At 40.3% G+C, this 17,161-nt stretch overlaps 2 protein-coding genes across 4 annotated transcripts in view; both read right to left on the reverse strand.

Annotated features, from left to right (window-relative positions):
* Nucleotides 1-1,112, reverse strand: part of Ms4a8 (membrane spanning 4-domains A8) — a 29,484-nt gene extending 28,372 nt beyond the window's left edge. Inside the window, exons 1-2 of one of the 3 annotated variants that reach the window (XM_076917383.1) lie at nucleotides 950-1,098; nucleotides 728-772 (exon numbers count right to left, since the gene is read on the reverse strand). In XM_076917383.1, coding sequence (XP_076773498.1) covers nucleotides 728-771 — 44 coding nt within the window. In that variant the 5' untranslated portion in view covers nucleotide 772; nucleotides 950-1,098. Of the gene's footprint in view, nucleotides 1-727; nucleotides 773-949 lie in introns of all 3 variants that reach the window. The other 2 variants (XM_034515409.2, XM_076917385.1) reach the window with 2 other exon arrangements.
* A 12,804-nt stretch (nucleotides 1,113-13,916) lies between these two features.
* The window catches only part of LOC143435344 (uncharacterized), a 34,921-nt gene continuing 31,676 nt past the window's right edge, over nucleotides 13,917-17,161 (reverse strand). Inside the window, exon 7 of the mRNA XM_076917399.1 lies at nucleotides 13,917-14,159. Coding sequence (XP_076773514.1) covers nucleotides 14,059-14,159 — 101 coding nt within the window. The 3' untranslated portion in view covers nucleotides 13,917-14,058. The remainder of the gene's footprint in view (nucleotides 14,160-17,161) is intronic.

Below are 17,161 nucleotides of genomic sequence, written 5' to 3' on the forward strand. Positions count from 1 at the left end.
GTAAGGGAGACAATATAGACCTGTGGTTTTCATATACATGTGCACAGACATACACTTGAGCACATGCATACATACGCACACACATAGGACATCAAACACTTTAAAATAACCAAGAATAATTTTTACCTGAGCAATTTAACCCTGTATACTTGTTAACCCCATCTTAGAGACAATGTTAAACTTCCATTACACGGCTTGTTGAGTATGCCAAGCAACCAACCCTTTACAAATGCCTATCTTACAATTTTAACCTGTCCCATGGATGAAAAAAGTAAAGCCCAGAGAGGTTAGGCACTATCGGAAAACAGGCTATGCCTTTTGCCTCTTTGCAAGTCTCCTACTGCTTTGCATACATTGGAATTATCTGATCCCAGAGTTCCACAAGTGGAAAGACTCCTGGGGAACATCGAGTTCAATTCTCGTAGACTTTGGAAAAGGAAAGCGAGTGTGAGAATAGTGTTGACTTCTCCAGTGTCATGTCCATATTAGAAAAATGGAGGTCATTGTGCTCAAGGGAAGTCTATTGTCAGTGTAGTGTGTGCGTGTGTGTGTGTGTGTGTGTGTGTGTGTATTGTCCTGCTCAATTTTCTAGGGTCATTTTATTTATTATTTGCATGTGTATGTGTGTATCTGTGTGTGTTCCATGTCACACACTTGGAGGTCACAGGATAGCTGGTGGGAGTTGATTTTATCCTTCCACCCTGTGGGTCCCAGCATTAACCCTTACCCAGTGAGTTGGTGTGCCTTTAAAAGTTTCTCTTCTTCTTCCATTCTGTTTTTGGAACAGACACAAGAAAATGAGCACAATACACCCTTCAACGTTTCTCATCCAATACACCTTTCCAGCACCTTCCATCCATGTACATTCCCCACTTCTCATTTGACACAACCCCCTTATCTCCATTCTTCAGCAATCCATACAAACAATTGATCATGTACACTCACTCACCTTACTGTGCCCGGTTGCCAAGTAAGTCTCTCTTGCTCCTCTTCCCAACTCTTTGCTGTAGAAAACTTACTTCCTGAGAAATTGACTTCACCCTGTGCAGTTGGGCGATTAATTTAGAATGATCCAAAGTCCTCTCCACTTCTTTCCTGGGCGAGGCCTGGGTCAGCAGCTGTGAGAGCTTCCACACCCACATTTGCTTCCTGTTTTAGTCACTGAACCAATTAAATGCAGTTCAATTTGTCAAGGGCTTTAAGGTGCCTGAATGGAGAGAAGAGGTTGTGCTGGGTGCTCTAGGAGACAAAAGAATGACCTGGATGTTCAGGGCTGGATGTTACTGAGCTGAAATAGAGGATAGGTTGACTCAGTTTCACAGCAAAGATAAAAGTGATCCCTGGAGAACACAGAGAGAAATGTTTGGCACTGGAGCGCTTAGATATTTGAAATCATTGAACTGTAATGTGAAAGATGGAACCAATGGGTAAAATGAAAGTTATACCCAACTCCTATCCATTGATTTAAAGATTCACTTTTGTATTATATGCATGAATATTTTATCTCTATGTATGCTTGTCTGCTTTATATGTGAAGTGGCTGCTATCACAGACGGTTGTGAACTACCATGTGGTTGCTGAGAATAGAACCTGGGTCATCTGCAAGAGCAGATGGCTCTTAACAATGGAGCCATCTCTGTAGTCCCTCCCGTTTATTTTTTATCTCACCTGGAAAATAAGGATCATGTATGAGCACTGTGGTAATGGAGCAGTGAGGTCTTTGGAATCAGATGTGACATATTGGCTTTTTAAAATTTCCAATTGGCATGTGAAAGATAATAGACTCTTCCTGATTGAGCACATTGAGATGAGAGGATGGCTGGAACTTTGCAAGTTGACCAATTGAAAGAACATTATAGGCAGAGGCTATTGAAAGAGACAAAGCTAAGGAGGGAAGAAAGCACAGAACATGTTTTGGGCAGGCACACACAGGGGCATTGAAAGCAAAAAGGACGAAAAATTCTAATGCAGTCAAACCTTGCCAATACTCTTTTCTATCAGATTTGCCCCCAAGTTTTTAAAGCCAGATTTTTATTAGATCTTATCTGTGGGATAATTTCTTCACATTTGGTATTGTTTTATTGTATATGTGTATCCATGGTGTGTGTGTGTGTGTGTGTGTGTGTCTGTCTGTCTGTCTGTCTGTCTGTCTGTCTGTCTGTCTCTATAGGTCAGAGGTCTATGACAGATGTTTTTTCTGCCCTATTTTTTCATTTTTCAAAAAATTTCTTTTAGCATATAGTAGTTGTATATAATGATGAAGTTTACTCTGATGTTTTATACAATTATATACTATATACTCTGCCTTATTTTTCATTTTTCAAAAAGTTACATTTAGCATATATTAGCTATATGTAATGATGATCACACTCTGACATGTATACATTTATACACTGTATTTTGATCACAGTCACCCATTATTTCTGTATTCATTTCACTCCTGTTGATCCCCTTCCTTTACCAACCGGCCCCCCTTCTTTTTTCATGTTTCTCTTATTTATTTTTAGTGAAAAATATGTTTAATAAGGATCACTTGTGGAAACCTTTTGAGGATTTACTTACAAGTGCAAAGGTAGCTTACATATGGCTATCCTGACAAAGAAAATGTCTCTCCTTCTCTCAGCAAACATTAATTAACTGTTCACAGATCCCCAGGAGTGGATGGCTCCTCCTGCTTCTTTGCTTTATTTTTAGAGATTTTAGAGAATTGTTTTTGGGTTCCCACATTGAATTGGAGGCTTACAGATCCCACTAGATTGGCTGGTCAGTGAGCTCTGGGCATCCAGCCTTGGTGTCACAGGAACATGTTGCCTTATCCACCGTTTCTTCACGTAGGGACTGGGGATTGAACACAGGTCCTCATGCTTTCTCAGCAGGCATTTAGCTCACGGATTCATCTCCCTGGCCCCAGGAATTGTATTTTGACTTGTTAAAAAAAAAATCTTAATCCAAAGCAGAGGGAAGAGGGAGAAAGAAACTGGATGGGAGAAGGGCAGGGGAAAAGGGGAACACGATCAGGTATTGGGGCAGGGGAATAAGAGTGAAGCTGAGAGCCAGAAGAATGAATGGATACAGGCAACCTTGGGAGATGAGAGGTAGGGGGACCCTCTAGAATGTACTAGAGACCTGGAAAGCGAGAGAATCTCAAGACTCAAGGGAGAGACCTTAGATGAAGTGCCCTGCAGTGGGGAGAGGGAACTTGTACAGTTCACCTCTAGTAGAAAAATAGGGCATCAAGTGAAGGGTTGGGGTTGTCATCCCACAGTCAAAAACATCGACCCAGAATTGTTCCTGTCTAAAATAACTGCAGGGACAAAAATGGAGAAGAGACTGAGGGAAAGGAGGTCCAGTGACTGGCTCAAATTGGGACCCATCTCAAGGGGTGGCTTCAAGGCCTGACACTATTACTGATGCTTATGATATACCTCCAGACAGGAGCCTAGCCTGGCTGCCCTCTGAGGGGCCCAACAAGCAGCTGACTGAGACAGAAGCAGATACTTACACCCAACCAATGGACTGAATCAACTGACCCCTGTGGTTGAATTAGGGAAAGGCTGGAAGAAGTTGGGGAAGAGAGTGACCCCATAGGAAGATCAGCAGTCTGACCAAACCTGGATCCCTGAGATCTCTCAGACACTGAACCACTGACCAGGCAGCATTCACTAGCTTGTCTGAGGTCCCTGACACATATACAGCAGAGGATTGCCTGGTCTGGCCTCAGTGAGAGAAAATGTACTTAACCCTTGATATACTTGAGGCCCCACGGAATGAGGAGGCCTGACAGTGTGTGTGTGTGTGTGTGTGTGTGTGTGTGTGTGTGTGTGTGTGTATAGGTGGGGGACACTCTGACCTCCCTATTCCCCTCTGTATCCTACATCCCTCCTAGTTACTTCCCTCCATCTGCCTCTTATGACTATTTTATTCCCCCTTCTAAGTGAGATTAGAGCATCCTCACTTGGACTTTCCTTCTTGTTTAGCTTCTTTGAATCTGTGGAATGTAGTGTGGATAGACTATATTTTATCGCTAATATTTACTTATAAGTGAGTACATACCGTGCATGTCCTTTTGGGCTTGAGTTACCTCACTCAGGATATTTTCTAGTTCCATCCATTTGCCTGCAAAATCCATGATGTCCTTGTTTTTAATAGCTGAGCAGTATTCCATTGTGTAAATGAGCTACATTTCCTGTATCCATTCTTTGGTTGAGGGGAATCTGGATAGTGTTGAATTTGCAGGTTGCTTTTGGTAGGATGGCCTTTTACTTTGTTGGTCCTACCAATCCATGAGCATGGGAGATTTTTCCATCTTCTGAGATCTTTAATTTCTTTCTTAAAAAATTTGAAGTTTTTAATCATACAATTTTTTCACTTGCTTGGTTAGAGTTACCCCAAGATATTTTAAATTATTTTTGGCTATTGTTAAGGTTGTTGTTTCCTTGATTTCTTCTTAATATGTTTGTCATTTGTATATAGGAGGGGTACTGATGTTTTTAGTTAATCATGTATCCAGCCAATTTGCTGAAGTTGTTTATCACCTGAAGGAGTTCTCTGGTCGAATTTTTGGGGTTGCTTATGTAAATTATCATATAATCTTCAAATAGCAATTCTTCAATTCAAATAGCCTTCTTCCTTTCCAATTTTTATCTCCTTGGTCTCCTTCAGTTGTCTCATTAAACCCATGGTTAAACGGAATTTTATTTTAGTTTTTTTTTTTTCAGTACTTCTGTGAATTTACTTCTTTTTAATTGTGGTGCTGTTAATGGAACCAAGGGCTTCACACATGTTGGGAGAAGTGCTCTTTTCTTTGAGCTATATCTGTAGGAACAATTTTCATTTTTACATCTTGATTTTCTTGTATGAGGTCATTCTTGAAATAGCATAAGCCATGAGTATAATTTTATACTTTTCCAAAAATCTACTTGGTTATCTTAGAAATTTTGTCAACTCATTTTTACTTCAGTGCACTGAAATGCCACCTTAGTTACAAGCTCGATTTCTGCGTGAATTTTTTTCTTCTATATCACTGGCCTGCTTGCCTATGTAGGAGTGACTTCTATGATATTTTCACTATTCTATATTTTGCTTTGATGTCTGGCAGGATTGATTGAATTTAATTTTTTGAAATTAAACACATTTCTCTTTTTGATATTCTTGTGATTTTTTTTAAAGGGAAGGTTTCCTATAATGTGCCTATCTCCATAAAATAACATAACATCCTTTAAGAAAGATGAATGACATCAATCACTCGTACTGAGGGAAGTAATAAGAAGTGTAAGAACTAGGCCTTAGGTCATATGGGTTTCAGTAACCAGCTAATATCTGGTTGGGATTTTCTCTTTTTTATTGACTTCCTGGAAATAGTGCCAACTGTCCTGAAGGGACAGAAACTTTGAGGTGAGAGAAGCCTCGGGAGAGGTGGAGATATTCAAATCAATGCCAGCAAATGCTACTGGTTTGGATTTGAGGTGAGGCTGAACACCATGGCAGTGAAAATGTATAGGAAAGACTGTTCATTTCCTGGTGTCCAGGAAGCATAGAGAAAAGAGAAGATGGTTGACCAATCAAGTCTTCAACACATGAATCCATAGAAACAATTCATGTCTAAACTACAACTTCCTTCAAGGATGCTCACGTTTCTGCTGGGCATTTTCAGGGATAGAGAATTTGCTGACTATGTGATAGTGTCTTTGGAGAAGTTGTGTAAGAGAGCCTGGAGATAGTATCACAGTAAAACCAAGAAATAACAAGGCAAACTCCAGACACATAACTTACATATGTAGTATTCACAATAGTTTAAAATATTAAATATGTTGTTATAAAATATTAAATATTTATATTAAATGAAAATATGAATATTTTAAAAGCAATCATTGTTGTTTTTTTTAAAGGGTTAAAGGATGATAAATGAGCTCCTGTGGGATTGGAGAGAGAGAGCTGAGTTGGTGAGGTGCTTTGCAAGTTTGAGGATCTGAGTTCAAATCTCAGAACCCATGCTAAAAAAGAATTGTGCATGATGGCATGTGCTTGTAATCTCAGCTGTGTGAAGGGAGAGACAGACAGATCCCTGGGCTCACCAGCCAGTGAGCTTAGCATGTTTGGGCAGGTCCAGGCCAGTAAGAGATCCTGTATCAAAAACCAAGATGGATAGCATCTTAGGAATGTCATCTGATACTGTCCTTTGGCCTGCACATCCATGTGCATATATATATGTATATGTGCACAAGAGCACATACACATATGTACTTGCATATGAACTCAGAGTATGGTCTTCTTTCTGTAGAATATATATCTAATCTAGACAGGACTCTGGAGGCTTCTAGGGGCTGAATATTAAAGAGCCCCCTCAATCTAAACAGTTGTCAGTGGCACTAGTGGCATTTTTAGCAACTTGTCACACCTTGGTACTGACCCGCCACTGCAGCATTTTGATAAAATGCTTTGGCATGCTTTGTTCCTCATGCTGCAGTGATTCTCAGGAAGCTCAAGACTTCTGGGTTCATCTCTCACCAGTGCTCCATAGTGGGGCCTGAAGGTAGGAGGGAATTCATTTGCCTCTTGTAAACTCTGAATTTCAAGCTGGTCCACAAGCCTCCCTGAATGACTGGACATCAACGCCTTAAAATCCATGAATCTTGTCATGACTGTTCTAGAGCTGGCCAGCAAACCTCACCTCCGTCTCAAAGCCTAACAGTGGGAAATGACGTTCTCCCGCAGCACCCACAAACTTCACAGATTCTCCTCTCATCCGACTTTGGAGAGTAGAGACGTTCAAATATCACTTTCCCACTGAGACTTGTCCAGGTGAGAGGGTACTCTCCATTTATAAACACCTGGTCAAATTCTGGAGCAAACACAATGCAGCTTACAGTGGAAAGATATGTGACTATCTTCCACAAAAGGCCACAGACTGAGTGACTAACAACAGTGGGAATATACTGTCTCACTGTTCTAGATCAAGATGTTATCAGAGTCAGACTCCTTCTGGGAACTGTTGTCAGTGTGTCCTGAAGGCCACATGCATCCCAGGATATGTATGGGATGCATGTGGCCCTATGTACTTGTAGACGGCAATGCCATGTTGCAATTTTCAAAAGTTGGACACTCTGCAAGAAGAATTCTTTCTACAACTCTGATGGTTTTCTGCTGATCTTGGCATTTGACTAATAGATGCCTCGCTCCTGCCCTTCCCTTTCCACAGGTCCTCTCTCTTCTCATCTACCACTTCCCTTCTCTGCTTGCCTGACTTTGTCCAAATCCTCTTTTATAAGAGAATCAGCTGCACCGAACTAGGCCCCACCCTTACAGCAATTTTACTTCATTCCCTCCATAAAGACTGTATTTCTACTAAAATTATTTGTTGGGCATGGAGGCACACACCTCTAATCCCAGTGCTCGGAGAGTGCAAGCAGGTGGATCACTGTGAATATAAGGCCAGCCTGTTCTGTATACTAAGTTCCAGGCCAGCTAGGACTACACAGTGAGACTTTGTCTCAAAAACAAAACAAAAATTATTCATTTATTGTTTGTATATTAATGTGCATGCTACTGTACACATGGAGAGGTCAGGGGACAACCTGTAGGAGTTCTCTCATTCTGCCCTGTGGGTCCCAAGGATCAAACTCAGCTAGCCAAACTTGGCATAAGGCACCTTGATTTGCTGAGTCATCTTGCTGGACCCAGACTTTATTTCTAAATAAAGTCATATTTTGAGTTACTGGGCACTAAAATGTCAGCATCTGTTTTCTTTTTACTGAGGGACACAAACACATCACAACGTCTTACAGAGAGCTTTCAGAAACTTTTTATGGCTTAAGGAAAAAATATATTAAAAGTTATCTCACTTTTAGCTTTCAGAGATGGGCTCTGGTCACCAGTATTGGGAAATAGGAAAACTATTCCTTCTAGCTTCCTGAATCTCCATGGTTATGTAGAGTGAAAATTTATAAAAAATTATTTTATAAAATATATACAGATTTTTCTTTAAGTTTTTCTTTAAAGGACATAGAAAATTTTCTCTGAAGCAAGCTAAAAAATGTGGACTGGCCAGTTTCAGAAACTGGAAGAGAGGAATGTAAGTCATCTAGGTGGGGCTGAGAAATAGTTGGGCAAGTAAGCAACAACTGAGAAATAGTTGGGCAAGTGACAGGAGAACAACTGAGAAATAGTTGAGCAAGTGACAGGAGAACAACTGAGAAATAGTTGAGCAAGTGACATGACAAGACCACTTTTTTTTTTTTTTTTTTTTTTTTTTTTTTTTTTTTTTGGTTTTTTGAGACAGGGTTTCTCTGTGTAGCCCTGGCTGTCCTGGAACTCAAGCTGTAGACCAAGCTGGCCTTGAACTCAGAAATCCGCCTGCCTCTGCCTCCCAAGTGCTGGGATTAAAGGCGTGCGCCACCACCGCCTGGCTGACAAGACCACATTTTTGAGAGGAATGGGTGTGCAGAGTGCTTTTCTATTTTCTTTTTTCCCTTTAGCAATCCAGTTGTGAACATTTTTATTTTCAAATACTAATTCTTTTTTTTATTGGATATTTTATTTACATTTCAGATGCCATCCTCTTTCCCCATTTCCCCTCCCTAGAAAACCCCTATCCCATACCCCCTTCTCCTTTTTGCTTTTATACAATTTTTTTTAATGTCAAAGGCTTTATAAGTTTGGTAATGCTCAATATCAATCAGAAGTGTAACCTAATACCCAATCTAGATATATCAACTATCTTTGACTGGCGGAGACATGTGAACATCTGCCTCCATCTCTGGCCCCCCTCTCCCTTTCTCTCTCATCACCTAGCTCCTCCTCTCCTTCTTCTCCTCCTCTCTGTACTCCTCCCACCTTAGCTCCTCCTACATATCACCCTTCCTGTTAAAATAAAACTTTTCTCTCAAAATACAGTTAGAGCATAACTATACTAATTTATGTCAGTAAGGTGCAAGGTAGACCTAATAATACCCAGTCCATCATTTTGTTGACTAAGCAGAACCTCTGTCATCTCTCCTAAATAAAAGACTTAGTTCTGAACCTGGCCTTTTTTTTTTCTTGGCTTTAGAATGAATGTCAGCTGAAAACCATCCTCTCAAATGTTTTCTTTCAAAGTAAATAGCAAGGATTGGCTATGAGACTATAAGTTTTCAACCCTGTCAGAAATCCAGAATGACTGAGTTAACTGAGATTATGGGAAGCACAAAGCATAGCTTCTAAAACATAGCCAATTTGTAGAGACCTATGAACACCTGGACAGTCCCTATACTACAGAATGTTGGAGCATCTGATCTTCAGCCTTCTGGCCCAGGATCATCTGACAGACCTAGTGATACAGAATTATTAAGGGCTGATTACTCTGTCTAGGCAGATATAATCAGTCGACTATTCTGCAAGTGTGTCCTTTTCTGGACAGTATTTTGTCTGTAGATGGAAAGAGGCAATTCTTGCCTTGTGGCTGTCTCACCACAACTGGAATAATTCCAAAGATGCTCAATTTCTTCTTGGAATCCAAGACAGGAAGCTGTCAGGAGCAGACAGGTCTCTAATCAAAATGAACATTAATATAGAAATGTTTGTAACGTCAATTCTGTGGATTTCTGATGTTTTGAAAACCAACTATCCATGTAAGGTAATCTGGACTGTTGTCTGTTAACTCCTCTTAGCTATTTCTAAAGAAAATATAGAAAACTCCCTAACAATCAACTCAAAGCCATGAATTTGCTATAGGTCCTTAACTCACAGTCTAACCATCTCAAATAAGTTATAACTCACAGTCTAACCATCTCAAATAAGTTATAACTCACAGTCTAACCATCTCAAATAAGTTATAACTCACAGTCTAACCATCTCAAATAAGTTATAACTCACAGTCTAACCATCTCAAATAAGTTAAAAATGTTAAAGAAGGACTGGGTCTAAGCCTTGTATTCCTAAATGTGTTATACAGGTGCAATGCCTATGATAGTAACAATATTCATTTCACTTTTATATTTATAAGAAGCTCGTACCAATAAAAACCTTAAATTTGAAATCAAAGTAAATTTTGTACCATTTAAGAAATTATAACTTCATCTTAATAACAATTATACATATTTCTACCAGTAAGTTATGGCTATGCAATAAATCCTAGCTAATCCCCCCTGTTCCACCAAAACCACTATTCCCTAGAAAGACAGCCCAATATTAACCACCTCAGTCCCCAAGCCCAGGGAATAGGGGCGCTGACTCTTCATTAACTTCTTCAAGCTGATTATGGGTGTTGAGATATTAGAAGAGGGGTCGGGGGAAGAATAAATTGATAAGCCTCTGACACTGTGTCTTCACTGCATCCAGCTGGAATTCCAGGACATCAGAGGTTCGAGCAGGTGTGCTCAGCTTGCCTGATGAGTAGATACACCAAGGCTATGTATTCTGCAATATATAATTCTCAAAAAAATTTTAGTATCAAGATAATTGTTTATTTGAATTCTGGAATCTAGTCTTCTGGCTGCCTGCCTCTATCATGTCTAATCCATATAATTCTGGGCGTTTCTATGAAGGTGTGCTCCCACCATCCTCCCATTTTCACCTCCCTGTTCTCAAATTCCTCAACACTAGGGAATCCAATCTTTCAGGCACCAAGTCCCTCCACTTCCACTGATACCTAACCCCTTACCCCCCTCCAATTACTATGAGGGTGTGCTCCCATCATCCTCTCATTCCCACCTCCCTGCTCTTGAAATTTCCCAACACTTGGGGATCCACACTTTCAGGCACCAAGGCCCTCTACTTCCACTGATGCCTAACCCCTTACCCCATCTTTCCTCCTCCAATTACTATGAGGGTGTGCTCCCACAATCCTCCTATTCCCACCTCCCTGCTCTTGCAATTCCCCAACACTAGGGAATCCAAACTTTAAGGTACCAAGGCTGTCCACTTCCACTGATGCCTGGCAAGGCCACCCTCAACTACCTATACAGGTGAAGCCATGAGTCCCTCCTTTGTGTTCTCGGGCTGGAGATTTTAGAATGGCTACTCCAGCTTGTTTCTTAGGACCGTTTGCTTGAAAAATTGTTTTCCAGCCTTTTACTCTAAGGTAGAGTCTGTCTTTGTACTGAGGTGGGTTTCCTGTATGTAGTAAAATGTTGGGTCCCGTTTATGTATCCAGTCCATTAGCCTATGTCTTTTAATTTGGGAATTGAGTCCATTGATGTTAAGAGACATCAAGGAACAGTGATTGTTGTCTCCTGTTATTTTTGTTATTAGAGGTCAAGTTATCTTTGTGTGGCTATCTTCTTTTGGATTTGTTGGAAGAGGGTTACTTTCTTGCTCTTTCTAGGGTATAATTTCCCTCCTTGTATTGGAGCTTTCCTGCTATTATCCTTTGTAGGGCTGGGTTTGTGGAAAGATATTGTATAATTTGGTTTTGTCGTGGAATATCTTGGTTTCTCCATCTATGGTAATTGAGAGTTTTGCTGGGTATAGTAGCCTGGGCTGGCATTTGTGTTCTCTTAGGGTCTGTATGACATCTGTCCATCATCTTTTATCTTTTATAGTATCTGGTGAGAAGTCTGGTGTAATTCTGATAGGTCTGCCTTTATATGTTACTTGGCCTTTCTCCCTTACTGCATTTAATATTCTTTCTTTTGTGCACTTGGTGTTTTGATTATTATGTGATGGGAGGTATTTCTTTTCTGGTCTAGTCTATTTGTCGTTCTATAGGCTTCTTGTATGTTTATGGGCATCTCATTCTTTAGATTAGGGAAGTTTTCTTCTATAATTTTGTTGAAGATATTTATTGGCCCTTTAAGTTGGGAATCTTCACTCATCTATACCTATTATCCTTAGGTTTGTTCTTCTCATTGTGTCCTGAATTTCCTGGATGTTTTGTGTTAACTTTTTGCATTTTGCATTTTCTTTGACAGTTGTGTCAATATTTTCTATGATATTTTCTGCACCTGAGATTCTCTCTTCTATCTCTTGTATTCTGTTGGTGATGCTTGTGTCAATAACACCTGATTTCTTTCTTAGGTTTTCTATCTCCAGGGTAGTCTCCCTTTGTGACTTCTTGATTGTTTCTACTTCCATTTTTATGTCCTGGATGGTTTTGTTCAATTCCTTCACCTGTTTGGTTGTGTTCTCTTGTCATTCTTTAAGGAATTTTTATGTTTCCTCTTTAAGGGCTTCTACCTGTTTACCTGTGTTCTCCTCAAATTCTTTGAGAGTGTTATTTATGTCCTTCTTGAAGTCCTCTATCATCATCATTAGAAGTGATTTTAAATCTGAATCTTGCTTTCCTAGTGATATGGGAAATTTAGGACTTCCTTGTGTGGGAGAACTAGGTTCTAATGATGCCAAGTACCCTGGGTTTCTGATGCTTATGTTCTTGTGCTTGCCTTTTGCCATCTGGATCTCCTTAGTGCTACCTTCTCTGTCCCTGACTGGAGCCTGTCTTTCCTATTTTCTTGGTTGTATCAGAACTTGTGGGGTGGGTGTAACTACTGGAGTAAGCGCTGGGGCCCAAAATCTGCTCAGTGCTCAAGGTCAGACAGGATACTGCCCGAATTAGAGCACCTGGGATCCTTGCTTCCTCTGGGTTCTTAGAGATTGGGGGTAGAGGTGCCACCCAAGATCTGCTCAGTACTCTGTCCCAGACCGGAAGGAACCAGTGTTCCAGGCCGGGAGTGACTTCCTGGGTCCTCGTGGGTCCCAGTTACTCTCTGTTTGGGGCGGGCCTTGCTGTCTGCTTACCTAAGATACTGCCCGAGTTAGAGTGCTTGGGATCCCCGCTTCCTCTGGGTTCTTGGAGATTGGGGGCAGAGTTGCCACCCAAGATCTGCTCAGTGCTCAAGCTCAGACAGGATACTGCCCAAGGTAGAGCATCTGGGATCCCTGCTTCCTGCAGAGTGCTTTTCACATGACCCTAAATCATTTAGGTTGGGCTCCCCTGGAATGTTCTATTTTTATGTTATGTATCCTTGACAACCCCTCACCCCCCTTTCCACTCCCCTGGTTTGTGGTTTTCCCTTTTTAAAAAGCCCCTCAGCTTGCTGGTCTTTTGTCAATTCAGCTCCTGGGTGGGCAAACGAATTGGCCTTGGCCTGCCAACTCTCCCTAATAAACCTCTGCTGATTGCATTCAGGTACGGTGTCTTGCGATTTTTGGGTGGTCGTGACTTCCCGAGACTTGAGTAAGGGTCTCCCGAGTTTTGGGGTCTTCAGTTACAATAATGAGAGCTAATAAATGATACAAGCCTGCTGATGAATTGCTATGAGTTAGATAGGAGCTATGCTAAACGCTTTTAGTGACAAACTATCATCTAGCCCTCCTTTCTATTCTATGGTCTGGGGACCACTCTGCAGGATAGCAGTAGTGTAGGCTATCTTAGAGTCTTGCTTTCACTACAGCAGCACTATGCCTCTTCCAAAGCTGGTATTTTCTTCTTTGTGATGAAAGGGTTCCTTTGTTTATAATGTTTTCCACAAACGGAGATAAAAATGAGCAGTCACCTTAACTACCTGTGATGGCCCCAGTCTTAGGGATAGAGAAAGCTGGTAATCTACAGTGGGCATGGATGTTTGAATAAGAATGACCCCCATTGACTCATATATTTAAATTCTTAGGGAGTAGCACTATTTGAAAGGATTAGGTGTGGTCTTGTTGAAGGAAGTGTGTCACTGGGTGGTGGGCTTTGAGGTTTCAAAGGCCCAAGCAGGTCCCTGCTGGCTCTCTTCCTGTTGCTTGTAGCTCTGTATGTAGAACTCTCAGCTCCTTCTCTAATACCTTGTTTGCTTGCACGCTGCTGCCATGTTTCCCACTATGATGACAATGGACAAAACCTCTGAAATTGCAAGCAAGCCCCAATTAACTGCTTTCCTTTATGAGAGTTGCTGTGGTCATGGTGTCTCTTCATAACAATAGAGCATTGACTAAGACAGTGAGGGAAGAGCCAATTTGCGATCAGATTTCATCCTTTATTACTGAACTAGGAGAAAGTGAGAATTGGCAAGGACATCATTGGAGTATATTTCCTGTGAGGCGTCTTGTAAAAAAAAAAAAAAAAAACAACAAACAAACAAATAAACCCTGCAGGGTTCTTCAGTAGTCACTTTCATCTTCTATACTTTCATCATCTTTTATTATTTCCAACTCAAGTAGGGACTGCAGTTTTAAAAGTGGTGATGGTAGTTCTGAGGAACCTAGGGAAAGTTGAGAGATAGAGAGTTGGTCATTAGTATTGTCTCGAGGATAAAAGACTCGTCCTTAGTCATCAAGTACTTAAAATGTAAAAACCTAGAGCATGGGCAACCTGAAACTCTGGAAAGACAGCCTTACTATGTCCTGAGGCCAGACCCATGGACCTATGACCTAAGAGGTACTGTTTAATTACTTACTCGATTGGTTTGTTTTTGGATAGAATCTCACTATGTATCTCAAGTTGCCCTGGAATGGAGGATCCTTCTGCTTTAGCCTCCTGAGTTCTGGGAGTATACATGTATGCATCATATTATCCCACAGGTTTTCTGTGAATTGCAGTAAACACACTACCCTCAAGTATCACACTTTTCAAAAGGACTTTAACCTTCTGCTATATTCTGGTGGTTCTCTCAGATTCAGGGGGTCTTGGATGCCATGTAGGAAGCCATAGTCTTAACTATTAGCTTGACACAACCTATCGTCACCTGAAAGAGACTTTCAGCTGAGAAATTATCTAGATCAGATTGCTTTGTCGGCATGTCTGTGGGGGGTTGTATTGATTGCTAATTGTGGCAGGAATACCTACCAAGAATGTGGGTGGCACCATTTTATGGGCCAAGCTTTGGACTGTATAAGAGTCAGGCAAGCTGGTTGAGATCAGCAGCAACACAAGGGGTCATGCTTTTTATTCACTCTCGGCTTTTGACTATGGACATGGCGCTTTACGTTCCTGCCTTGACTTCCCCACAGTAATGGACTCTATCCTTTAATTATAAGCCAAGTAAACTTTTTCCTCTCTTAAGTTTCTTTGGGGCAGGGAATTGTTTTCAAAGAAACAGAAATTGAGACTGGAACACATCCTGAGTGACATGGTGTTATTGTTTTCCTGAGCAACACTTTAAAGCTTTTTTTCCATGTGTCCTTTAAATATATTAAAGAATATTTTGCTAAGTAAGAGCACACAAAACTCTCCCTGAAAAGGTGAGTACTTAAGAAACCATCTCTCAATCTACTAGAATTAAGGTTAAGTATCCAAAACTATGTTCAATAATTCTTGAGTGATATGGGAACTATAAATAAAGGCTGAGCAATCTATAGTCCCTGTTACTTGAGTCCCTGTTACTTTTATTGATCATAAAACTAATGTATGCAATGTATATAAATCTTTTGACTTTCAAACTTCTTTTCCTTTGTATTCTGCATATTCATTGTGAAGACCCAGAATGGACCTCACAGTAAGGCTGTCTTTCCAGAGTTTCAGGTTGCCCATGCTCTAGGCTTTTACATGTATTCAATGTGTTCTGCACTGTTTATGTTTAGATACACCTCAGTTGGATTGCTCAGTTACTATCCTTGTCTAACGCCTTGTTTTCCTTTCCGGTTTCTTTTTCTCTTTTCCTGCTGGAATGGCCCAGAGGCAGGTGGGCCTCAAAAATCACCCTTCCAGTGTAATTTGTCTTGTACCAATCCAGTACCCTTTGCTATTATTTAGTTCAGAGCTGGAGGCAGTTGCATCTATGAGAGGGAGGGAGAGAGAGGTTTCTTGTTCCTTTAGAGGAAAAAGAACCAATTTCTGAGGCATGTGACCAGGAGTTATGTTGCCTGATCCATCTTGGGATCACGAACTGAAACAGTCTTAGGATATAGATGCAGATAGCAGAGGGGGAGGGCAGAAGGAAGTCCAGCACCTATCATGCCTACAGTCTTCCTAACTTTGGAACTGTTATTCTGACAGATGCAGTCTTTCCTGATTGGTTGAGTAATCTGAGTTAGGGGTGAGCACCTATAATTTGCTATAGAAAATATTCTAACAGATGTAATTATAGTAGAAACAAAGCTTTATTGAGATACATTGCTGTTAAAGTCCTTCAAGGAAACTCTGGTACCCATAGTCTAAAGTAAGCATTCTTTAATAACTTAGTTAAATGTCCTCAGGACCTGGTCTCCATTTACTGCTCAGCTTCATCTTAGCAATTTGTTTTTATATAGTACCCATCAGGATCTTAGGAACAGTCATCCCTCTGCTCCTAGGCAGAATTTTAGGCTGATACAAGAATGCAGTTATTTTTGAAACTAAAATGATTTATTTTGAAAAATATTAGGTAAGCTGAACAGATATTTAAACTATCACTATTACAACCTATGTACACAATTTTTAGTGATTATGTGTCTGTTCTTTACCTAATAATGTAGTATGTTCTAATGGTTAATTTTTATAAGCTGACTAACTTTGCTCTTAGGAGTTGTTAGAGTAACTCTTACTTAGTCATGATGTATAAACTTTTAAAAATGTTATTGGATTTGATTTGGTAATTAAAGAATTTAAAAGTTTAATTTATTTTATTTGCATGGATGTGTGTGTGTGCCTGCTTGACTGTATTTGCACCATGTGTATACATTGCTGCACTGCTGTATGTGGCCAGTTGGGGAAAAACTGGGTCTTCACAAGTGACTGCTCTTAACTGCTGAGCCATCCCTCTAGCTCCTGTTTTGGTAGATATTTTTGTTGCTGGTAATGAGGGTTCTTGCAACTATATTTATCATATTTCTCTGTTGTATTTTTTCCTTGGCTGATTAATTTATGCATGAAACGTTCTTTGTGCTTTTGATGTAGCATCCAATGTATCATTACCTAACCTAGGTTACAAAGAATTATACTTAGAGTTTCTTCTAAGAGTTTCACAGTGGTAACTCTTAACCTGAGGTCTTTGTGCATTTTGAATTAACTTGTGGAACTTGTATGGGGTAGGGATTTATTAGTTTCACTCTTTAGTTTTCCCAGTACCATTTGAAAAGATTACTTAGTCATCAAATTGATCAGCATTTTATCACAGCAACAGGAGGCAAAGGAGAACAGCTATCTCACTTGCTGGCATGTCATTGTTCCTAATAGCCAATTCAGTGCTTTTATTTCTTTAATATTGTTATGTTTATTCATAATTTGACAAATTAAACTCAATCTCACCTTTCCTTTTGTCCATATAGCTAAAGGTTTGTTGGTTTA

The sequence above is a fragment of the Arvicanthis niloticus genome, chromosome 1 (assembly GCF_011762505.2).
Source record: "Arvicanthis niloticus isolate mArvNil1 chromosome 1, mArvNil1.pat.X, whole genome shotgun sequence".
Lineage (NCBI taxonomy): Eukaryota > Metazoa > Chordata > Mammalia > Rodentia > Muridae > Arvicanthis > Arvicanthis niloticus.